The sequence below is a fragment of the Oryx dammah genome, unplaced genomic scaffold, assembly GCF_014754425.2.
Source record: "Oryx dammah isolate SB20612 unplaced genomic scaffold, SCBI_Odam_1.1 HiC_scaffold_26, whole genome shotgun sequence".
NCBI classification, from domain to species: Eukaryota; Metazoa; Chordata; class Mammalia; order Artiodactyla; family Bovidae; genus Oryx; species Oryx dammah.
This window is the reverse complement of record NW_024070210.1, coordinates 73,654,813-73,674,503: the sequence shown is the minus strand read 5'-3', so window position 1 is coordinate 73,674,503 and position 19,691 is coordinate 73,654,813. Positions and strand designations below refer to the sequence as shown.

At 43.9% G+C, this 19,691-nt stretch overlaps 1 protein-coding gene across 1 annotated transcript in view; it reads right to left on the bottom strand.

Moving 5' to 3' along the window:
• RYR3 (ryanodine receptor 3) overlaps window positions 1-19,691 on the bottom strand; it is a 573,948-nt gene that overhangs the window by 40,366 nt on the left and 513,891 nt on the right. The window contains exons 68-76 of the mRNA XM_040227012.1: window positions 18,317-18,404; window positions 18,124-18,216; window positions 10,610-10,780; window positions 10,258-10,317; window positions 7,251-7,382; window positions 6,665-6,777; window positions 3,374-3,470; window positions 1,439-1,545; window positions 979-1,030 (exon numbers count right to left, since the gene is read on the bottom strand). Of these exons, the coding sequence (XP_040082946.1) occupies window positions 979-1,030; window positions 1,439-1,545; window positions 3,374-3,470; window positions 6,665-6,777; window positions 7,251-7,382; window positions 10,258-10,317; window positions 10,610-10,780; window positions 18,124-18,216; window positions 18,317-18,404 (913 nt within the window). The remainder of the gene's footprint in view (window positions 1-978; window positions 1,031-1,438; window positions 1,546-3,373; window positions 3,471-6,664; window positions 6,778-7,250; window positions 7,383-10,257; window positions 10,318-10,609; window positions 10,781-18,123; window positions 18,217-18,316; window positions 18,405-19,691) is intronic.

Genomic DNA, 19,691 nt, shown 5'->3' with positions numbered 1-19,691 from the left:
GCAGCCAGGAGAGGAGGAGGCAAAGAGTTAGGTTAAAGGTGGGCTTAGTAAACAGGACTCTGCTCTGCTGTGTGAGGGCAGAGGACGGGCTGTAATCCGCAGGCACCTCAGGACCTCAGCACTCTGTAAAACTGAGAACATTCGGATCCCAGCAGGCAACACTCTACTCGAAACACCACCTTTGCAGTTACCAAGGAGTTCAGAAAAGAGGAATGGGAACACTGAGATCACATAGTCAAAGGAGACGTCCCTGGTTTAACCACAGACCCGAACTCTCCTACTTAAGAGAGTTCTGTAAAGTTCTGGTGTAAATCAAGAGATGGGTGCAAAGAGCCAGCCCATTCTCAACATGAGTCAGAGGCTTGGCCATAAGATTAGGGAAAGCCAGGATGCGAATCCCAAAGTGACCCCACGGAGCACCTGCCAGAGGACTGGGTGCTCCTGCACCTCCCCCCCAGACCCCCATCTCTGCCCGACAGGAAGTGCTCCCACCGGAGAAGCAGTAGGTTCGCTCAATCACTCAGCATTCCAGAGGCCATTGACCCCGTGTGACCTAGGAACATCCTCTCTGGCCACTTCATCTCGTCTAGAACACTAGCTACTTCCTCTAGTTTCTAAGCCTGTTTTCAAATGTACTGGATTTCCTTCACCTACGGACATGGTTGAACTGTTGGACGTGTTCTGAGCATCGAGTGAAAATTCGAGGATGATCCGGATGTCTGAACCCTGTGAAGCTGGCTGAGAAGTGTCATGAACCCAGGCACCAGACCTCATTGTTTCTGCAAAGCATCGTTTTCACAGGATGATGGTAGAATAGTTTACTAATGTTGCCTGCAGAGCACGTGAATTGTGCAAAGCCTAGAGCCCACGCCATGACCCAAGTCCCAGGCCAGTTGCTCATTGTGACAGTTTCCACGTGCCTGAAGAGGTCGAAGGGAAGCAGGAAGACGGCAACAACAGGAAGAAAACCAAGTGTACCTTGGCCATCATGCTGGCATAGGAGGTGTACAAAGGGTCGTCTTCCAGTTTGCTGGAAAGAATGGAGGAAATATTTAGCAGACTGACTTCGGACACAGTAGAAAAGACTGGGCGGCATATAAATCCTAATATACCAGTGAATTAATTAGACGCCCTCCTCCCTCACCCCAATTCTTAGAAACCACTCTGAAAATCTGAATCATTAATGGCTTGACATGGAATTCAGGGATGAAGTTACTGTTTCAGGCTGCTTCATCTCAGACTCAGTGTCAGGCATTATGATGAAACGGCTATGGTTTTTGTATTTTCCTCTAGAGGTTTCTTGATGGCCAAGAACAAGACAGCAAGGAGGGCTGTTCAAATCTTGCACCCGCTCTGTGCACACTGCCACTTGGGGAGGACAGCTTAGGGAGGACCCAGCCATGCCTGGGATGTGAGCAGGGCACTCCACGGTGCTGACCTCCTCTCCGTGAGAGCGTTGCGGCTAAAGTGGAGGATGATCTGATGAAGCGGGTCTGGCTGCTTTTCCACCTCTTCCTCCTCCTCCTCTTCCACCTTGGGAGATTTCTACACAAACCGAGGCAGATAGGTTTCAGGCATGAATTACAGCACGTGGCATACCACCGCACGCGAACAAAGGTGAAGCACCAGGCACAGAGCGCATCAATTCAAAGCACATAGAGAACCATGACGTCATACGTTTATTTCAGGACAGAAGCCCTAAGGATGCAAAGTCTGGGAGTGAAATATATATATATAAATATATTTTTCAGCCAATTAAATAAACATTGCAATTTTGGGTTAAAACAAAATGGAAGGAAAAGCAAAAGCTTGACTGCAGGGGAGGCGCTCCAGACTCCAGTCAGCAGAACTCTCATGCAAGCTCTGGGCACCCGCATCCAGGAGGGAAGCCCTGGAGAGTACCAAAGAGGCTGTATCTCTCCACCAACACCTGACATTTCTCTTGGAGAGCTGGGCTGGGAATGGGGTTGGGGCAGGAGTTACAAAGCACCGGGGCCATTTGGGCATCTACTACTATCCTAGACTGAACCCAGTGAAATGCTTCTCTTTCCTGAACTCAACCTTTATCCCCAAAATCTTGCTGTCCCGGAGATATGCTGTCCTGGAGCTGGGAGCCTTGCAGTTTCTCCTCTGAGAAAGTCTTTTCTCTGTCTCCTTTTACAGAAATAGCTGCTGATGCCAGATGAATAAGTTGATTTCCCAGCAGTGGTAGAACCAGCAGGGTGGACCATACTCAGTAAATTGGTGAGAACTACATAGGTTGTGTGGATGGTTCAGAAGAAGGGGAAGGTTGAAATGATGCTCATCACTTCACACTAATCAAGAAACTGGGAAAATCAAGCAAATGTTTTTCTCATTGTCAGGAACGTATGAAAAGATTGATGGACATAAAGAGAAATGGAAAGAGAATGAGCGAGAAAGGATTAAAGGACAAAAGACAGGAAGAGGGAAAGAAACTGAGGGAGATGTAAAGAAAAGTGAAAGTGAAGTCGCTCAGTCGTGTCCGACTCTGTGACCCCACAGACTGTAGCCCACCAGGCTCCTCCATCCATGGAATTTTCCAGGCAAGAGTACTGGAGTGGGGTGCCATTGCTTTCTCCAGGGGATCTTCCTGACCCAGGGATCGAACACAGGTCTCCCGCATTGCAGACAGACACTTTACCTTCTGAGCCAGGGAGAAAGGGAAATACAGAAAAAGTCACATGGAAAGTATAAACATGAGACACACAGGGTAAGACTAATGGAGAGTAGAGATTAGAGAAAAAGGATGGGAGAAATAAGGAGAAGGAGGAAAAGAACTAGGGCTTGGCCAAAGGAGAGGAGGGTGTACTTTCTTTCTGAACCAGGATGAAGCTCAGTGATACTGCTGCAGTAAGCTTTACCCCTTGTGTGTTGTTTCAAGTAGTTTAAGCACATGAAGCCTGTGAGAGACGGGGAGTGGCAACTCTTCAGAAAGGCCAAACACAGAAATGTGAGATGCAGGAAGGGCGTTTAGATGTGCCTTCCCCAAAGGGGAGCTACCCACCAGAAAGGCAGGGCCTTGGCTAGGGCAGGCTGGCCTCCTGCAACCGAGGGTGCTCAAAACTTAACTTGGCATGAGCGTTCCAAGGCACAGCTGCGCATCCCAAGAAATATTAGTTGTTAATAATGAGGAGGAGGATGATCACAGGACCAGCACCTCCAAGTGAAATTCATCCTCTGGCTCTTAGGACTATTATTAGTGGGGCTTGCTCTGAGAATTTATACAGTTAGTTCCTTTCAAATTTATACACCCGATTCTTTGTGAATCTTTCAAAGTTATAATGCACACACATGAATACAAAAATCAAACTCATTCGCACCCATATCTGCTCCCAGTTGAGTCAGTACTTACAGCCAAATCCTGTACTAGTTTCTCTTCAAAGGAATACTCCTCTGTTTCTATCCAAAATCTCTGATAGCCATGGAGGAAGAGGTTAATAGAGCGGTGCCTGAGCGGAAGGGGTGAGAATGAGGTCAAGAGGGGTCCACGGGACACCTTGTTTTAGTCTGGGCGGTTAACGGTTAGTAAGCAGTTTTGTACAATTCTTATCTTCTGATTGGTCAGGGTAGCCAGGAGCACACTGTAAGCATTTGTTTCAAAGAAACCAGAACCTGCTAACATGGCAGATCCTGAATATTTAGACAGCCTTCTGAATGAACTAACAATGGTTAGTTCAAGACCTGGAGGTCACATTAACCCTGCTCTGGTCTCACTGGGTCTTTATCACGTCTCCCCTCTAATGAGAATTCATTAGGTCGAGGAACAGCCCTGAGTTATCTGTGAATATAGCAATTTGATGATTCCTTTTGACTGATCACCTGTCCAGGTAATCCAATCTAAATTATGCTGATGGTAAGCAGTGTAGTCTCAGATACACTCAAAGTAGCAGAGTGTCCTTCTTTACAGGGCCTCTGAGGAACCACAGCTGCAAGGGCTCCAGTCTGTACTCAGGAAATAAAGCTTGGGCGTGTTGTACTCATCAGCAAAACTTCTGCATGCTTCACGGATTCCAGTGCTGGCCCTGGCATCTGGCAACACTGAATGAACTGGCACAAGCCACTCCCTCTCTACAGGACATGACGGACTTCTGGGAATATTAACCACTGAAGAGCAAGTAAGTGGTTACCAAAATGTGAGGCGGACCAAAGAGAAAAGGAAGGTCAAGACCAGACTCATCAAGTCTTGGTCATAATTTCTGGTAGAATATAGCCCTTACCATCCTTCTTCAAAATCTGACCAATCAGAGGTGTTTTTTTTAATTTAAAAATTGTACAAATTTGTGTTGTCATGATGTTAAATCATGGTCAAGAAAGGAGAAGTGTGCAGAGAATGAGCGGGTCTCTCCACAGGTTACATTACCATTAAAATGAGTATAAGCCTGTCATACTGAGTTTTTTCATTAACCTTTTCCAGCCAAACCCGTTGAAAGGTGCTCAGGAAGAAATTGCTAATTGTGTGTCTGGGGAAAAGCATACAGGTTTTCTTTTAAAAACTCACAGCAGAGAAATTACCACATGATAAAAATAAATCCCTTTAGCCCTTTAGTTTGGAAGACTCCATGCAGTTTAGATTCTCATAAGATGGAGAAAAGGCATGGTACTGACCACTAGCCTCTTGTTCATTTTTATTGTTGTTATTATGAAATCTATCTATAATCCTCCTAGGGATATAATCCTCCTATGTATAACTTCTAGGCAGAAACCCAGGGCAGCCTCTCTAAAACAGCTGTGTTAGACACTGCTACTCAGTGGCAGAGTTCTTGAAGGAGCAACCAAAATACTAAAGGATGGTACTATCACTTTCAGTGAATTTAGAAAAAAAAGCTTGTTTTTGAGAGATGTAATTGCTGTCGAGCTGGCCTGGGAGATACGAGCTTAAAAATGGGTAACTAACAAGAACCACTGTAAAGGACGGGGAACTCTGCTCATTGTTTTGTGGCATTCTGGAGGGGAGGGGAGTTTGGAGGAGAATGGATATATGTATATGAATGGTTGAATCCCTCTGCTGTCCACCTGAAACTACAACACTTAATCAGCAATACTCCAATGTAAAATGAAGTGTTTTTTTTTTTAAACGGCTGGGTTAGGGGTGGGGGTGGCCATGTTTCATCAAGGAGACAGTGGATTCTTGGCCTTACCATTATCCATTCAGTGGCAGAGTTCTTGAAGGAGCAACCAAAATACTAAAGGATGGTACTATCACTTTCAGTGAATTTAGAAAAAAATGCTTGTTTTTGAGAGATGTAATTGCTGTCGAGCTGGCCTGGGAGATACGAGCTTAAAGCTGAGCCCTCTGGAGGTCATATTAAAGCACACCGGGAAGGCTCTCTACCAGAAGGGGAAGCGAATGCCTTCTGATGTGTTACCACTTTTAGAAAACAGACAAAAATTCTAGGCAATTTTGCTTCTTCTAGTGGGCTATAAACTTCATTTGTCTGCCAAGACTTCAGCAACCTTCAAGCCCATGACTGCCTGACTTAATTTTTCAGTTTTCTTAAATTAGTGAATTCTATTTGATTTGTGATGCCTCAACCTTTCCAGAGACACTAGTCTATTTTCTCAAGAGACCTGTAGGAGCAGGTGTGTGTCTCAGAGGCCATGATTCTCCACCATCTTCAAAGACCCTAATTCAGAGAGCTCAGTTGGCCAGCTGGCTCAGGACAGGGATATGGGACACTCTGGGCAAATCATAGCCAACATACACAATTTGATGAAAGCAAAATGTCAAGCATAGAATAGTCTTTCATCTGAGATTCCAAAGAAACACATGTATTTACATGTGATACAGAATTTACTTGGCCAAGTCAGTTTCTTTTTCCTGACCAGGTGAGGATATTCTAATTGACTGGATGTTGATCAACAGTGGCTCTTCAACTACCAGCTTTGTTTACTGATCACAGGCCCAGACTTACTGACTGTGCAATTATTCTGAGGATGGGAATGCTGCCACACCACCAACGACACTGAGTTGGCCTCAGTGGTCAACAGTGGCCCAGTCTATACCAATACTCTGCCCTTTACTGGTGCCGCACATGTTCACACACATTCCAGAAAAGCCTTCACGTATTTTTGACTTCAGAGTATAGATTAAACATCCAGGTAAATGCCTTATGTTCATGACTGGCCTCTTGGGGCATCTCTAAACAGTTCCCTAGTTTCATCTTGAAGGCAAGTACATTATGCTGAAGGATTCTTGGATTACATTTCTGTACTTGCTGAGGAAACATAATTTTGGTGTCAATCAAGTGCTTGAACATGGAAATATTGCTTGATCTCTGGATGGAATTTGGGGTAAAGTCTTTTAGAAAAGTTTCCTTTTTCTAGTATGCCTTTACAGCTGCACAAAGAATCCTACCTAGGTAACACTAGCGAGCTTCCACATGCTTCCACAGCTGACTTTAGAGTGCAAAAAGGTGAAGTGAGGCAGGCTTGGGGGCCCTAGGAAATCTCATCTGTTTCCAGTTTTTAAACTTACCACTGTAGGCCAGTATACTATATTGCAGACTGCAATGGCTCTGCAGGTGAAGGACTCCAATCTCTCTGGGATCATGAGTGTCAGAGCCAGAAGAGAGCATAGCTATAGGAAGATACCTTAATTCTCATCTCTGACTCACATGCCAGGAGAAAAAGCTAGAATACTTGCCTGGGCAAGTTGTAGAGAGGGGCCATCCTGAAACAGGCCACCACTGCCCGTTTCCGCTGCTTTGATAGCAGTTTATGCCAGACCGCCTTCTTGGACCTCAAAGGCTGCTCCACCTATGAAGAAATCACATGACTAGGTATACACTAAGCTGATCTGGGTGGCAGAAAATACCAACAGACTTCTCAACCCTGGAAGAAACCTGATTCTCAACTGTGGTCAATCAAAGGTACTTAGCACTCAATGATTCAGTTTGTAAAAGTCTTAGGTTTTCTTTCTTCTCCCAACTGTTTTTGGTTGCCTACTGCTTAACAGTAGCTTTACAAATGAGCAGGGAACTTAGATAGGTTATTTGAACTAACGGCAAAAATCTGTAAAACACTGGAAGGGTTAAGCATTAAGGAGTCTTGCTACCATGAGGCACCAAGATGACACTTTGGGATGACCCAGGATGATCCTTACTTCTTGCTTTCTTACACTTACAAGGGTGCTTATAGGGTGTTCGAAACCAAAAGCCGAGTGTCAAGAGAAATTTTGTATTCTGCAAGGCAGTCTTGCTTCCTCAAGCCTCAGGGTAGATGCTACTTACCTGCTCTAGGTGGAAGACAGCTGCTGAAATTCTCTGCACACGCTCCACTGTCTTTTCTGGGTTGGAAGGTTCTTCACTCTTTAAAACATCCTTGTATAGGTTCAGTTGCCACTTTACAGCTGGATCATCAGACTGCAGATTGAAGCACATACATGAGATGAGTACTCTCTTATACCTCTTATATAGGAAAGGCCTATGTCTCCTACAATGGTTCCATAGTATTCAAGAGTCTTTTCTATGAATTCCTCTCTCATTTTCTCTATCATTTCTCTATTTTTCTGGAACAATGTAGATGCTTCATAGGAACTTTTCATTATAGCCTCTATGTCGCAACCCTTCTGTCAGATTTTTCCATCCCTTTCTTTCTGTGCTGCCTTATGATTTCCTTAAATCAACCATCCAATTCATAAGTTCTCTTTTCAGCTGTATCTACTACATTTTTTAACCTATATATGGAATTTTTATTCCTAGTTTTTTTAAAGGAATCTCCATACCATACATAGATGGAATTTTTAATTTCAATGATTATTTTTAATTTTGTAAATCACTGTGAGGTCTTTTTTCAATTCTACATCCCCTGTCCTATCTTTACAAAATAATGTCCAAGTCATGATTTATAGCTTATATGGCTGCCTTCATCTCTTTAGATATTTCTGTAATACTTAAAAAATTCCTTTCTGTAGTTTCTTAGGCTCGAATTCTTCCTTTTGTTGATTTTCTGTCTAATAGTCATGGATTTCTTTTCACACTGTGTGTTTTTTAAAAATATAAACTTGTATTCAGGAGTTTTGTTGACTGGCCCATATTCTAGCAGGTAGAGGCTGAGTGGTTTTGCGGCTGTTTTTACAAGCAATTCATGGGTGTCACTGCGTCGAGTCACTTTATGTAAGTTTCTTGCTCTGCTGGTGTTGTTCGGTTGCTAAATCATGTCAGGCTCTTTGGGACCCCATGGGCTGCAGCACTCTAGGCCTCCTTGTCTTTCACTATCTCTGAGAGTCTGCTTGAACTCATGTCCATTGAGTTGGGGATGTTTTCCAAACATCTTAGCCTCTGTCACTCCCTTCTCAGCCTCAATCTTTCCGACCATCAGGGTCTTTTCCAATGAACCAGCTCTTGGCATCATTTGGCCAAAGTATTGGAGCTTCAGCTTCAGCATCAATCCTTCCATTAAATATTCATGGTTGATCTCCTTTCGGATTGACTGGTTTGATCTCCTTGTAGTCCAAGGGACTCTCAAGAGTCTTCTTCAGCACCACAATTTGAAAGCATCAATTCTTTGGTGCTCAGGCTTCTTTACGGTCGAACTCTCACATCTGAACATGACTAGTGGAAAAACTGTAGCTTTGACTATATGGATCTTCATTGGCAAAGTGATGTCTTTGTTTTGTAATATGCTGTCTAGATTTGTCATAGCTTGCCTTCCTTCATTTTAATTTCGTGGCTGCAGTCACCATCCACGGTAATTTTGGAGCCCAAGAAATTAAAATCTGTCACTGCTTTCACTTCTTCCCTTTCCATTTGCCATGAAGCAATGGGACTGGATGCCATGACCTTAGTTTTTTGAATGGTGAGTTTTAAACCAGCTTTTGCACTCTCTTCTTTCACCTTCATCAAGAGGCTCTTTTATTCCTCTTCACTTTCTGCCATTAGAGAGGTATCATTTGCATATCTGAGGTTGTTGATATTTCTCCTGGCAATCTTGATTCTAGCTTGTGACTTATCCAGCTTGGCATTTCACATGATGTACTCTGCATATAAGTTAAACAAGCAGGGTGAAAACACAGAGGCTTTATGTACTCTTTCCCAACTCTGAATCAATCAGTTGTTCTATGTAAGGTTGTAAGTGTTGCTTCTTGACGTGCATACAGGTTTCTCAGGAGACAGGTAAGGTGGTCTGGTATTCCCATCTCTTTAAGAATTTTCCACAGTTTGGTGTCATCCAGATTTGATCTAAATTTATGCCAAGCATGGGAAATTTGGTCCACACTTCTCTTCCAGATTACTAAAATCCTCATCCTCTATGATATGTATGTGGTCAGGAAAGCTCTATGAGTTTTCCTTACTTCATCGTCTTCTCTTCATTATTAAGATTTAGACTGCCTTCTTTTTTCTGGCACTTAGAATTTCTTTTTCTATGGCACCCCACTTCAGTACTCTTGCCTGGAAAGTCCCATGGACGGAGCAGCCTGGTAGGCTGCAGTCCATGAAGTCGCTAAGAGTTGGACACAACTGAGCAACTTCACTTTCACTTTTCACTTTCATGCACTGGAGAAGGAAATGGCAACCCACTCCAGTGTTCTTGCCTGAAGAATCCCAGGGACAGAGGAGCCTGGTAGGAGGCCGTCTATGGGGTCGCAGAGAGTCAGACACGACTGAAGAGACTTAGCAGCAGCAGCAGCAGAATTTCTTTTTACTGCCTTTTTTATAGTATACTTTACCCAGCATTCCTATATAGTTGGGGTAGAAAGGAGAGGCTATTTGTATCATTTCAGTCTTCTATCTTAGGGCATAACATTTGGGGGAAAAGCTGTTCAGATTTGCAGACCTGGAAAAACTTTAAATAGCCTTAAAATCAAAATTGGTCTTGATTTTGTCTGATTTTGGGATGGAGGTTATACAAACTCATACACAAAGTTACTTTGTTCACAAATCTCTAAAGCTCAAAGTGCTAAAACTTCCCCCAGCTTTCTGTTACACTCTAACACACCTCACAGTCAGTAAATTCTGAGACCTAATCTAACCTCCCTGCCATGGTTTGATGTTCACACAGTGGGAGGTGGAGAGAGATGTTTTACTGGACCTCCTTGCAACTGGCAAAGAGAAAAACAAAAATCAAGGACCAAAAAATGAAAAATTAAAGGCAGAGAGTTCTACCAGTTAAGCACAAGTACTCTGAGACTGTTTTTAGAACACCTTAAGAAAAATGTGAGTAAACTAAGTGGGTGTGAGGCACCCTGCAGCCAGAAAGAAGCCTGTGTGAGTTCTCATTGTCTTCCTGCTACATCACCTTTTCCTGCAAGTGCAAGTTATTCCGCAGATGTTCCTTCACCTCTTCATCTGTGTCCCTCTGTGGAAAGAGATGTGAAATTTTATTCCTGTAGGTTACCATGGAAATGTAAAGTGGGGTGCAGGGATGTACTAAGAGTTTTGCTGGGATCTTTACTACAAGAACAAAAGGAGAGAACAGACAGAGACTTATCCGGAAGAGCATGCGCTGACGCCCAAGTTAGCTGTAAAGATGATGGTGTGTTGCTTCTGTGCACCTTGGCTTCTGTTCATTGATCCCCAGGGACGGAGGGCCGAGCACAGATCACCACCACCTGTATTAATTGCTCCACCAAAGCAGATGGGTGACTTACATAGCTGTACCGTGATTTTGCAAGGGAGATCAGCTCCTGATCGCCTGGGGTGCACATATTCAGACCAATGGGCAGCATTTTCTTGAGCGCAGCCACGATGAGGGAGGTCTGGATGGAATAAAAGTCTCCCCTCCGCTTTGTCTTCTTCCGCTCCTGGTCCTGTCCTCCAGACTAGGAGATGAGGTTGAAACAAACAGGGGCTCAATGACTCCGAAAGGCACTGCCTCACGTTGGAGGCAGCCTGCCTCCTGTATAGGTCCTCCCTTGTATAGGTCGGGCCTTTCTACATTTCAGAGGACAGTAAAGGACTGTGATACACAAAGCCAACCAAGGGGCCATTCAAGGCCAGCCCTGATGCTAAGCCTTCTCCTTGTGCGCATGCTCAGGGAACCACGTGACCAGACACCAAGCACCGACACCCACGGTCTCCGCTCGCTTGCATCTGGATGGAACGAACAAGTGGTGTTCCTACAAAAAGAGTGAGTTGCTAACTGACAAAATGACTGCAGAAAAGAACTGAGAATCCTGATGGTGGGCAGCAGTAAACAAGTGAGAGAGCATCTGTCCTAGAATACTAGCTCCTGGCCAGGGCTGGAGCGAGCAGTTTGGGGCACAGGCATCCTAAGGTCCGCAGGAAAACGGGACCGCCCAGGTTGGTAGGGCTGCTGTGGGATCTGGCTGGGGCAAAGTTAGGGGAAACAGTGCAGAGAGATGAAGAGGAACCACCGAAGTCTGGGAGAGTCCGCCCTCCTTTGGTTATACTTTTTGGACCCTTTCCGGGGGTGTTTATCCAGCGAAGTAGGAGGTTTGCAAGAAGAGGCCAATGCACTGGGTTGTGGCAGCCCCAGGCAACCAACTGAGGCCCCTCTGCACCCACCACAGAAGGTGGATGTGGCTGGGCCCAGGAAAACAAGGCTCTACCCTGCCCACGTGGTACCTCATCGCTGGACTCTGCCCCAGCTGAGTGGGCGCCTGCTGGAAGTGAGGAAGGGCTGTGAGGCCAGAGGCAGAGACTGAAGTCAGGGTCCATGATGGGGGAGAATTGGGGCTTATTAAAGCTTTTGCTTTATGAGGTGCCCGTGAGTGTTTGCAGCATCCTTCTAATTGCACAGTGGCTTCCAATGACACAAACACTCCGCGCTCTGGGAGCCGCTGAGAGGCCAAACCTCTCCTTTGAAAATGGCATGTAAGACCTGGGGCCCCTGGCTGGAGTAGAATTTGCTTTATGGAGGATTGGTTTTCTGAGAGAAGACCAAGTAGGTTCAGAATCACACCACCTTAGCGCCAATCTGTTTACTTTCCAAAGTGTGATGGTGGAGTATTATTAATAGGTATTCTCAAAACGGAGGTGACTTCTTTTACCCAGCTTGTGGTGGCTAAGCCTTCAAGTGGTTACATGGCAGAAACCACAGTGAAATCCCTGGCCGGCAAAACCCAGTCTGACCAATACTGCCAGACAACTCTTACTTGTGTCTGGTGCTCCAGAACAACAGGTCAGATCCAGGACAGCAGTGGGAGGGTGCAGTGTAGGAGGGTGGGGTTGAGGCAAGATACAAAGTGTCTTGTATTCTAGTCACACAGCTAGAAAACTGATTCCTACAGAAATTCCTACCTTTACTGAGAGCTTGCTGGGTTCCTTAGATGTTCTAGTATTAGGTATAAAATTCTACAGGTTGTGCCTAAGGCAAAACTCTTAAGTCTAAATCACCCTTGAAAATACCTCAAATTGTCCATAAAGGATAGAACCCAGTTTTTAATATATATATATAATATATATTATAATATATAATATATATGTATATAATGAGGTATAGTTACATGGACATTATATAAGAGGTAAATAGTAATATACATATACAACAAATATGCAAAATTGTGGATTTGATATACAATTTAAATAATTTCTTGTTTGCTATTTTCTTTGGCCAATCTCATGTTGTTCTAACTATATATGCTGTATATATGATACGGCTCCAATGTGCCTGGTACTTAGATAAACCATTTGTAATCTTCCCAACAATGCTGAGATAACAAGAAGTCAATTATATAAAGGGGAACATGATGCTTGGGGAAGTTAAGTGATGTTTTTCTAAGGGCACACAGCAGTTCTGAGTCCGGGCCAACATCCAGACTGACATCTGCCTGGCCATGGCTCCATTTTTCTTTACTAAGAACTGCATGTGACCTGGTTCCTGCACATCTCCCTGTCTCTGCTACAGACCTGGTGCAAAGGTCTTGGGACAGTGGCAGCAGACATATGTTAATGGAGAGAAAGAGAAATGCTTCCAAGCAATAACCTGTATAGGATATTAGAAAATTGTCCCAGGGTTTATTCCACTGGGTGCACATTTTATGCAAACATGGCTATTTCAAATGCTTGCTGATTTCAAATCCTTGACTTTGATCCTTGGAAAACTCTCTGACTCTTTGGAGTCCTCCACAAGAGCCAGATATGTATAGTGTGGAAGGGCTGGGACCACTAACGGTAGGTAAGAGGAAGGAGTCTCCTGGGCACTGAGAGCCCTGGTCAGTGTCCCTATCTCTGTTAGTGTGCTGGCTGCAGAGTGGGCAGCCGGGAAGGGAGCAGAGATGGCAAGGAGACCTCGGATAGGGCGAGGCTTGGCTGGCTTCCCCGGCTTCCCCCTTCCAAGGGTGGGTAGGCCTACATTCACTCTTTGACAGGCAGTTGTCTTCCCTGGAGCAGGCCTGGGGGACCTCCAAGTGGGAAAATCCATTCTGGACCACCCCCACGGTGATCACAGTGCAGAAGGTGGCCAGAGTCTGGCCCCTCTAATACTAGGACAGAAAAGACACGTCATGCATTTGACCTGTACCTTTACTTGCATGGCCTGTGTGGAAAGATAAGAGAAAAGAAACAAGGAGAAGTCAGTCAGTGAAAGCAGGGGTCCAAAGCATAAGCATGTTAGTCACAGCTCTTCCACCCCCATGCCTTAGCCAGCGCGACAGAAAACCGACCACTCTGGAAGCCAGTTTACCATGGCATGAAGAGGGGGTGGGAGGTTAGGATGGAGGTTAATTGGATCGAAAGGACTTACACCCAGACCAAGCAGTACATCATCTCAGAGACCAGCATTCCAGAGTGTGTGACACTCTGCACACATTCCGGAGTGTGCAGACCCAGATGGTCTTCCGATCTGGCTACCCAAGTGACTCTTTAGATTGCACGCCTTCTCTCCTCCCCCTCCGTCCTGTCACCTGGGTGGGCTGCAAACAATCTGTCACATAACCAAAGACCCTGATTTTCTTTCTTCCTTCCACCCACCACACTATCACCACCAGAAGATCTATGGTTACAAAAAGAGTGAGGAGAACTGAGTTAAGGGGCCATGTATGCGCTTCCCCTAAATAAAGGTTTGCTAAAACCGTACTCTAGGAATATTCAAGGTGGTTCAGGGTCACCTCATGACCCAAAGGATGGGGCATCTCCCTTCTTGTGCTGTGACCTTCAAATATACCTTAGGTCAAAGGCTCCTACATGCTATAAGTTCTAATTTTATTCCTTTCCTCAGATATTGCTAAGATTAGTTAACTCAGTGCATTTCCCTAATGCTTGAAATGCTCTCTCTCTTGTGCATGCTCGCTCACTATATTTTAATCTATTTTTAAATGTTAGCTGAAACTTTTCATTTTACAAACAAATCTAGAAATTCCTATACATTCAAAATCACTTCATTTCTGTACACTTAACCACTAATAGTTTATGATCAAATAGCCAATTTATGTGTGAAATTAAGGAAAAAACAGATACTCTTAAGGGAAAGGGAGTTGGAGGAGTGGAGGGAGGCTTTGGAACTAGGGCAGAGGTGTGCGATATGAAGCGCTCATTCCCAGGGAGAGGGTAAGGGAGGTAGAGACCAGTCAAGTCTACACTGGATAGTAGAGAGAAAGATGAATTTCCAGAAGCCAGTCTGAGAATGAGAAAGTGTGTGTGTGTGTGTGAGAGAGAGAGAGAGAGAGAGAGAGAGAACAAAGGAGGGAGGGTTGTAAGAGAAGAGAGAAGGATAGAGGAGTGAATGGTGGGGGCAGGGAGGACAGAGAGAGGAAGTGAGGGGGGAGGCAGGGTGGGGGTCCGGGGGTGGAGGGTGAGGGGTGGATGGCAGGGGGAAAGGCTGGAGAAAAAGAAAGGGAGAACAGGAAGTGGGAGAGAGAAGGTGGGCAGAGAGACAAAAAGCACTTGAACTGTACAAGTGCAAGAACAAAGGGAATCCAAATGAGAAAAGGTGGAGGGGTTGGGGAATGAGAGACAGGTGAGTGACCAACTGGGGGGTCACTGAGGAGGAAGAAGCAAGCTCACACATGTCATTCTGCAACCTTGAGGAGCCTAAAGATGTCTTTTCAGCATGTCCCTGTCCTTTCTCAGTACACTGAAATCACACTCACAGGGTGGAGAGGCTTTAAACAATGAGGCACCCTAATATTTCCTGCATCACAACTCTTTTGTTTATAATCTTGGTCAAGGAACTGACATTTCTTGGGCTAAACGTGTTCTAACTTACCATTCCCCTCTGAGGAAGCTGTTGCCATTTTTCCAGAAAACAAAACAAGTTTAAAAACAAAACAAAAAACACATGCTCAGCTCAGTTATGTACAGCTTGACATATCTGCAAACCAGTGTTATATAAACAAAATATACAGTGAGCTCTCCTCAAAATGTGCTTTCACTGCTGGAAAAAGGACATATCTTTGAAATGACCTTCCATTAGTCAAGTGTGAACAGTGTGGCCCATTGTATATTTTTTTCCACTTCCTTTCTGTCTGCAATGGCATGTGTGGTGTGTGGGGGTATGCAGCTTTCCAGCACACATCTCTGCCATATGCACTGAGGCCAAGATCATTTATACAACACCAGAATTCAATTAAGAGAGGAGATGAAAGCAAGCACAGGTGACTATTCAGATCAGGTAGAAGAGAGAACATCTCATTTCAGGGTGGCAGTGGGGATTCAGCTGATACTAAAGAGAACACTCTCTCCCCATCCTCTCAATCAGTACTTTTACATCCAAAAAATACCAGAAATAGCTATGGGTTACTGTCTTTTGGAGGCATGGTATCGCACTATCTGAAATAATGTGCTGTATTTATGTAATATTATTCAATTCAAGAGATGCATTTAAAATTTAGTTTTTTTAACAGGGCATACCAGTAGAGTTGGGAGAAGTCAGGCAGTAAGCTCAAGCCCATTCTACAAACTGGTAAACTGGGATCCAGAGAAGTTAAGTGAATGATGCAAGGTCATCCTTATACTCATCATAAAGCCAAGCTGGGATTTTGTTTCCTTTGGTATCTAGTTCTGTTTACTACTACACTTTGTGTCTCAACTGAGGCAACTGGAACAATATGAATATTTGTTACCCTGAGGAATACAGCAAATGTTATTTAACATCTAGGGAGTGTCCTTCCATCCATTACACTGTAACTTTTACCCTTTCCAACATCACTCAGAGAAATACTGGCATACGATGTCAATGGAAATGAAAGGAAAGCCTTTGCTCCTGTGGACTAACCTTACCAGCAGGGAAGATGCACCCAAAGACCCTGATTTTCTTTCTTCCTTCCACCTGAATTCTGACTCTATCTTCTGACAAGGCTACTGTGCTCTCTTCCTCATTCAATGATGCGAATGATCAATTTCAGGTTAGTTTGTTAGTAGGTTAGTTTTAGGACATCGGTCTTTGTCACCTCATCTCTTTCCAAGAGAAAACCCAAGGACCCTGAGTATCTACACATCACCAGAGGGTTACGATATCTTTGCTATTTCTGCTCATCTGGGATCCAAATCCCTGTATCAGAGTCATTTCCTTTGCTTTGTTGTCATCCACTGACAATAACAATGGATGCTACCTGGTTCCATCAAAGGCCAAAAGATCTACCCCCAAGTTGAAGGAAGCAAGGAATCTGAGCATCAGTGACTTTCTGTAGGCGAGCAGGGTCAAAGGAGAGCTTGCAATGACTGTAAGAAAAGTCTTCAGAGGAACTGAGGGACAGATGTCCAGAGATCAGGAGTCTGAAAATATCCCTCCTCCTGTACCTCACACAAGTAGCTGTTTTCCAGAAGCTGAATGCAAAATAAACTCTGGAAAATCAAATAAAAATTATCTAAAGCACAAAAGGATACATCTTAAGTAAGATCCCTTTGCAGCAAAGATTCCTCTTGACTGTGAATATATATATACTAATCTCTCTGCATTGTAAGTGCACAATTTTATTTATCAAACTTTACTAACCAGCATACATCAGATTCTAAACTCAGAATAAATTTTTGGATGCTGGAAGAAGTGTTAATGTCAATATAGCTTAAAGATGGAAGGGATAGAAAGTTCAGAGTGACTGCAGCTGACCAGAGCTAGACACACTTTGTGAAGTTTTGGGTGCTGAAGTTTTCACTTTTGGTGTCATACCAGTCCCTGGTCTGGAGCTGTGCATACAAAGATCTTCTATCGCAAATGGTTATTTGGAAAGATGTCCCAAGGGCTTCACTATCAACCCATGACTATCGTCTTTCCAGAACTGATTCTCACTTCTGAGAGGTCCCCATGCAACCTCCACCTTCCTGGTTCTCAAAGGCAGCACTGTACCAGCCATGAGAGATGGACAACTCAGGTGTCACATGTCACATCCAGCTGACAATATAGTCAACCCTTGTCAAGGGACACTTCTCGGGAAGAGAGTTCAGGTGAGCCACAACAGCTGGGAATCAAACAGCGCATTTGAGTAAGCCTTGCTTTTGTGTATACCCCTGAAGGAGTGTGTCTGAGAATTCTCTCCCATAAAACGGTAAAGCCTCATTGTACAGAACTGACTCAGGAGGAGCAGGGGGGCCAGCTCCCCCTCCTCTATTTTTGCTGTACCCCTCTCTGTAGGTGACTTTGTTTTTATTTTTTATTTTTATTTATTTATTTATTTTTTTGACTTTGTTTTTAGACAGATGTTTGGAATGTCCTCTTTCAAACATTTCCTATAGTGGGATGGATAAATGTTTGGGTTTCTGAGTGCAACTTGTATGGAAAATAAATAGAAGGCATTAAGAGGTCAGCACAGCTGAAATAAAGCAGTTATTAGAAGTTCCAGATAGGAGGAAAATGAGTGCATTATAAGAATATGTGCCAACAACATCTTCAAAGCAAAGTAATGTCCTTACAGCTAATTAAAAGGTGGCTCTAGACATGTGTATTTTTGTAGCTTTTCTACACAGGAAGTACTTCTACTTTATAAAAAGTAAGAGCAGCTTTGGTTTTGCAGACCTCTCAAATGCCTTAGGCACATCTCAAAACAAACTTTTTGACACACAAAGCAGCTACTTATTCATCAAATGTGATGCCCATGCTTATTTGAGAGCAGTTTCTTCTGGCTCATTCTCAAAGAAACAACAGTGGAGACTGTTGGTTTTGTGTGGTTTGACCTGAACACAGTAGGGGCTTATCCTTTCACACACCCAGGACATGTAGCTTGGTTCAAGGCTGGAGAGCCTTCAGAATTGATTTCTATGGACTTACTTTCGACATCTTGCTTTTGCTGTCTCCAGTTAAAAATGCCAGATTATTAATTTCGTTCTGAATCACAAAATTTTGCTCTTCCCTCTTGAAGTTCTGAGTGGGGGGAACAGAAAAGCAAACATTACAAGAAAGTTTTCCGAGGTGTGTACCTTTCACCGCAGACTCCAAGCCCAGGGCCCCCGTGTGTGCTTACGTGAGATTTACACCACAGGATGAAGATCTCTGCCACCATGCGGAAGAGCTGGTCAGAGTCTGCATCGGGGCTTTTGAGCCAGTTAGATCTGAGGCGAAAGATAAATGAGTACACATGTGGAATTCATCAGTGATTGAAACAGTCACACTCTAAAAATTATACCAACACAAGATGCACACAGTTATCCAGATAAAACTGCATCCCCACCAAAGGCATCCTTCAGACAGGCTAAATAACAATATACTCCTCGCATGCTTAGATACAGACATGCAATTGTTGTAGGTATGTTTGAAGGACCTACAAGAAACATTTCCATTTTACTAAAAGATGCCAGGTTTATCTTAGCAAACAGACATTAGAAATCAACATTTCAAAATGGTCAAAAGTAGGGGTTTTTTTGTCCTTTGAACTGAAGAGATGATTAGAGCTACACTCTTAGTTTTGTGACTAGCCTCCTTTAATCCACAAGGTTAGCAAGATCAGGAAAGTCTTGGTCACTGTGAGATCTTATTGTGGACATCTGTTACTGTCAAGCCTCTGAAATTGTGAGTACTCTATAAACAGTTCAGGCCTCACCTATTTTCGTTTCAAAGCCACTTTTATGAATGAAATCTGTAAGAATATTTTTCACTGATATTTGAAGTGTACGTGCAGAGACCAATACTCCTTTGCTCTCTGAAATGGTTTGGAAATTCCCTATCTAAAATACTAGCCTAGGTTAAGAAATTTCACAGTGGTGGCAAGAAGGCTAAACTACAATAGAATTTAGTCACTACCTTTGACAGTGTGGATCACAATAAACTGTGGAAAATTCTGAGAGAGATGGGAATACCAGACCACCTGACCTGCCTCTTGAGAAACCTATATGCAGATCAGTAAGCAACAGTTAGAACTGGACATGGAACAACAGACTTGTTCCAAATAGGAAAAGGAGTACGTCAAGGCTGTATATTGTCACCCTGCTTATTTAACTTATATGCAGAGTACATCATGAGAAACACTGGGCTGGAAGAAGCACAAGCTGGAATCAAGATTGCCGGGAAAAATATCAATCACCTCAGATATGCAGATGACACCACCCTTATGGCAGAAAGTGAAGAGGAACTAAAAAGCCTCTTGATGAAAGTGAAAGAGGAGAGTGGAAAAGTTGGTTGAAAGCTCAACATTCAGAAAATGAAGATCATGGCATCCAGTCCCATCACTTCATGGGAAATAGATGGGAAAACAGTGGAAACAGTGTCAGACTTTATTTGGGGGGGGGGGGCTCTAAAATCACTGCAGATGGTGACTGCAGCCATGAAATTAAAAGACGCTTACTCCTTGGAAGCAAAGTTATGACCAACCTAGATAGTATATTGAAAAGCAGAGACATTAC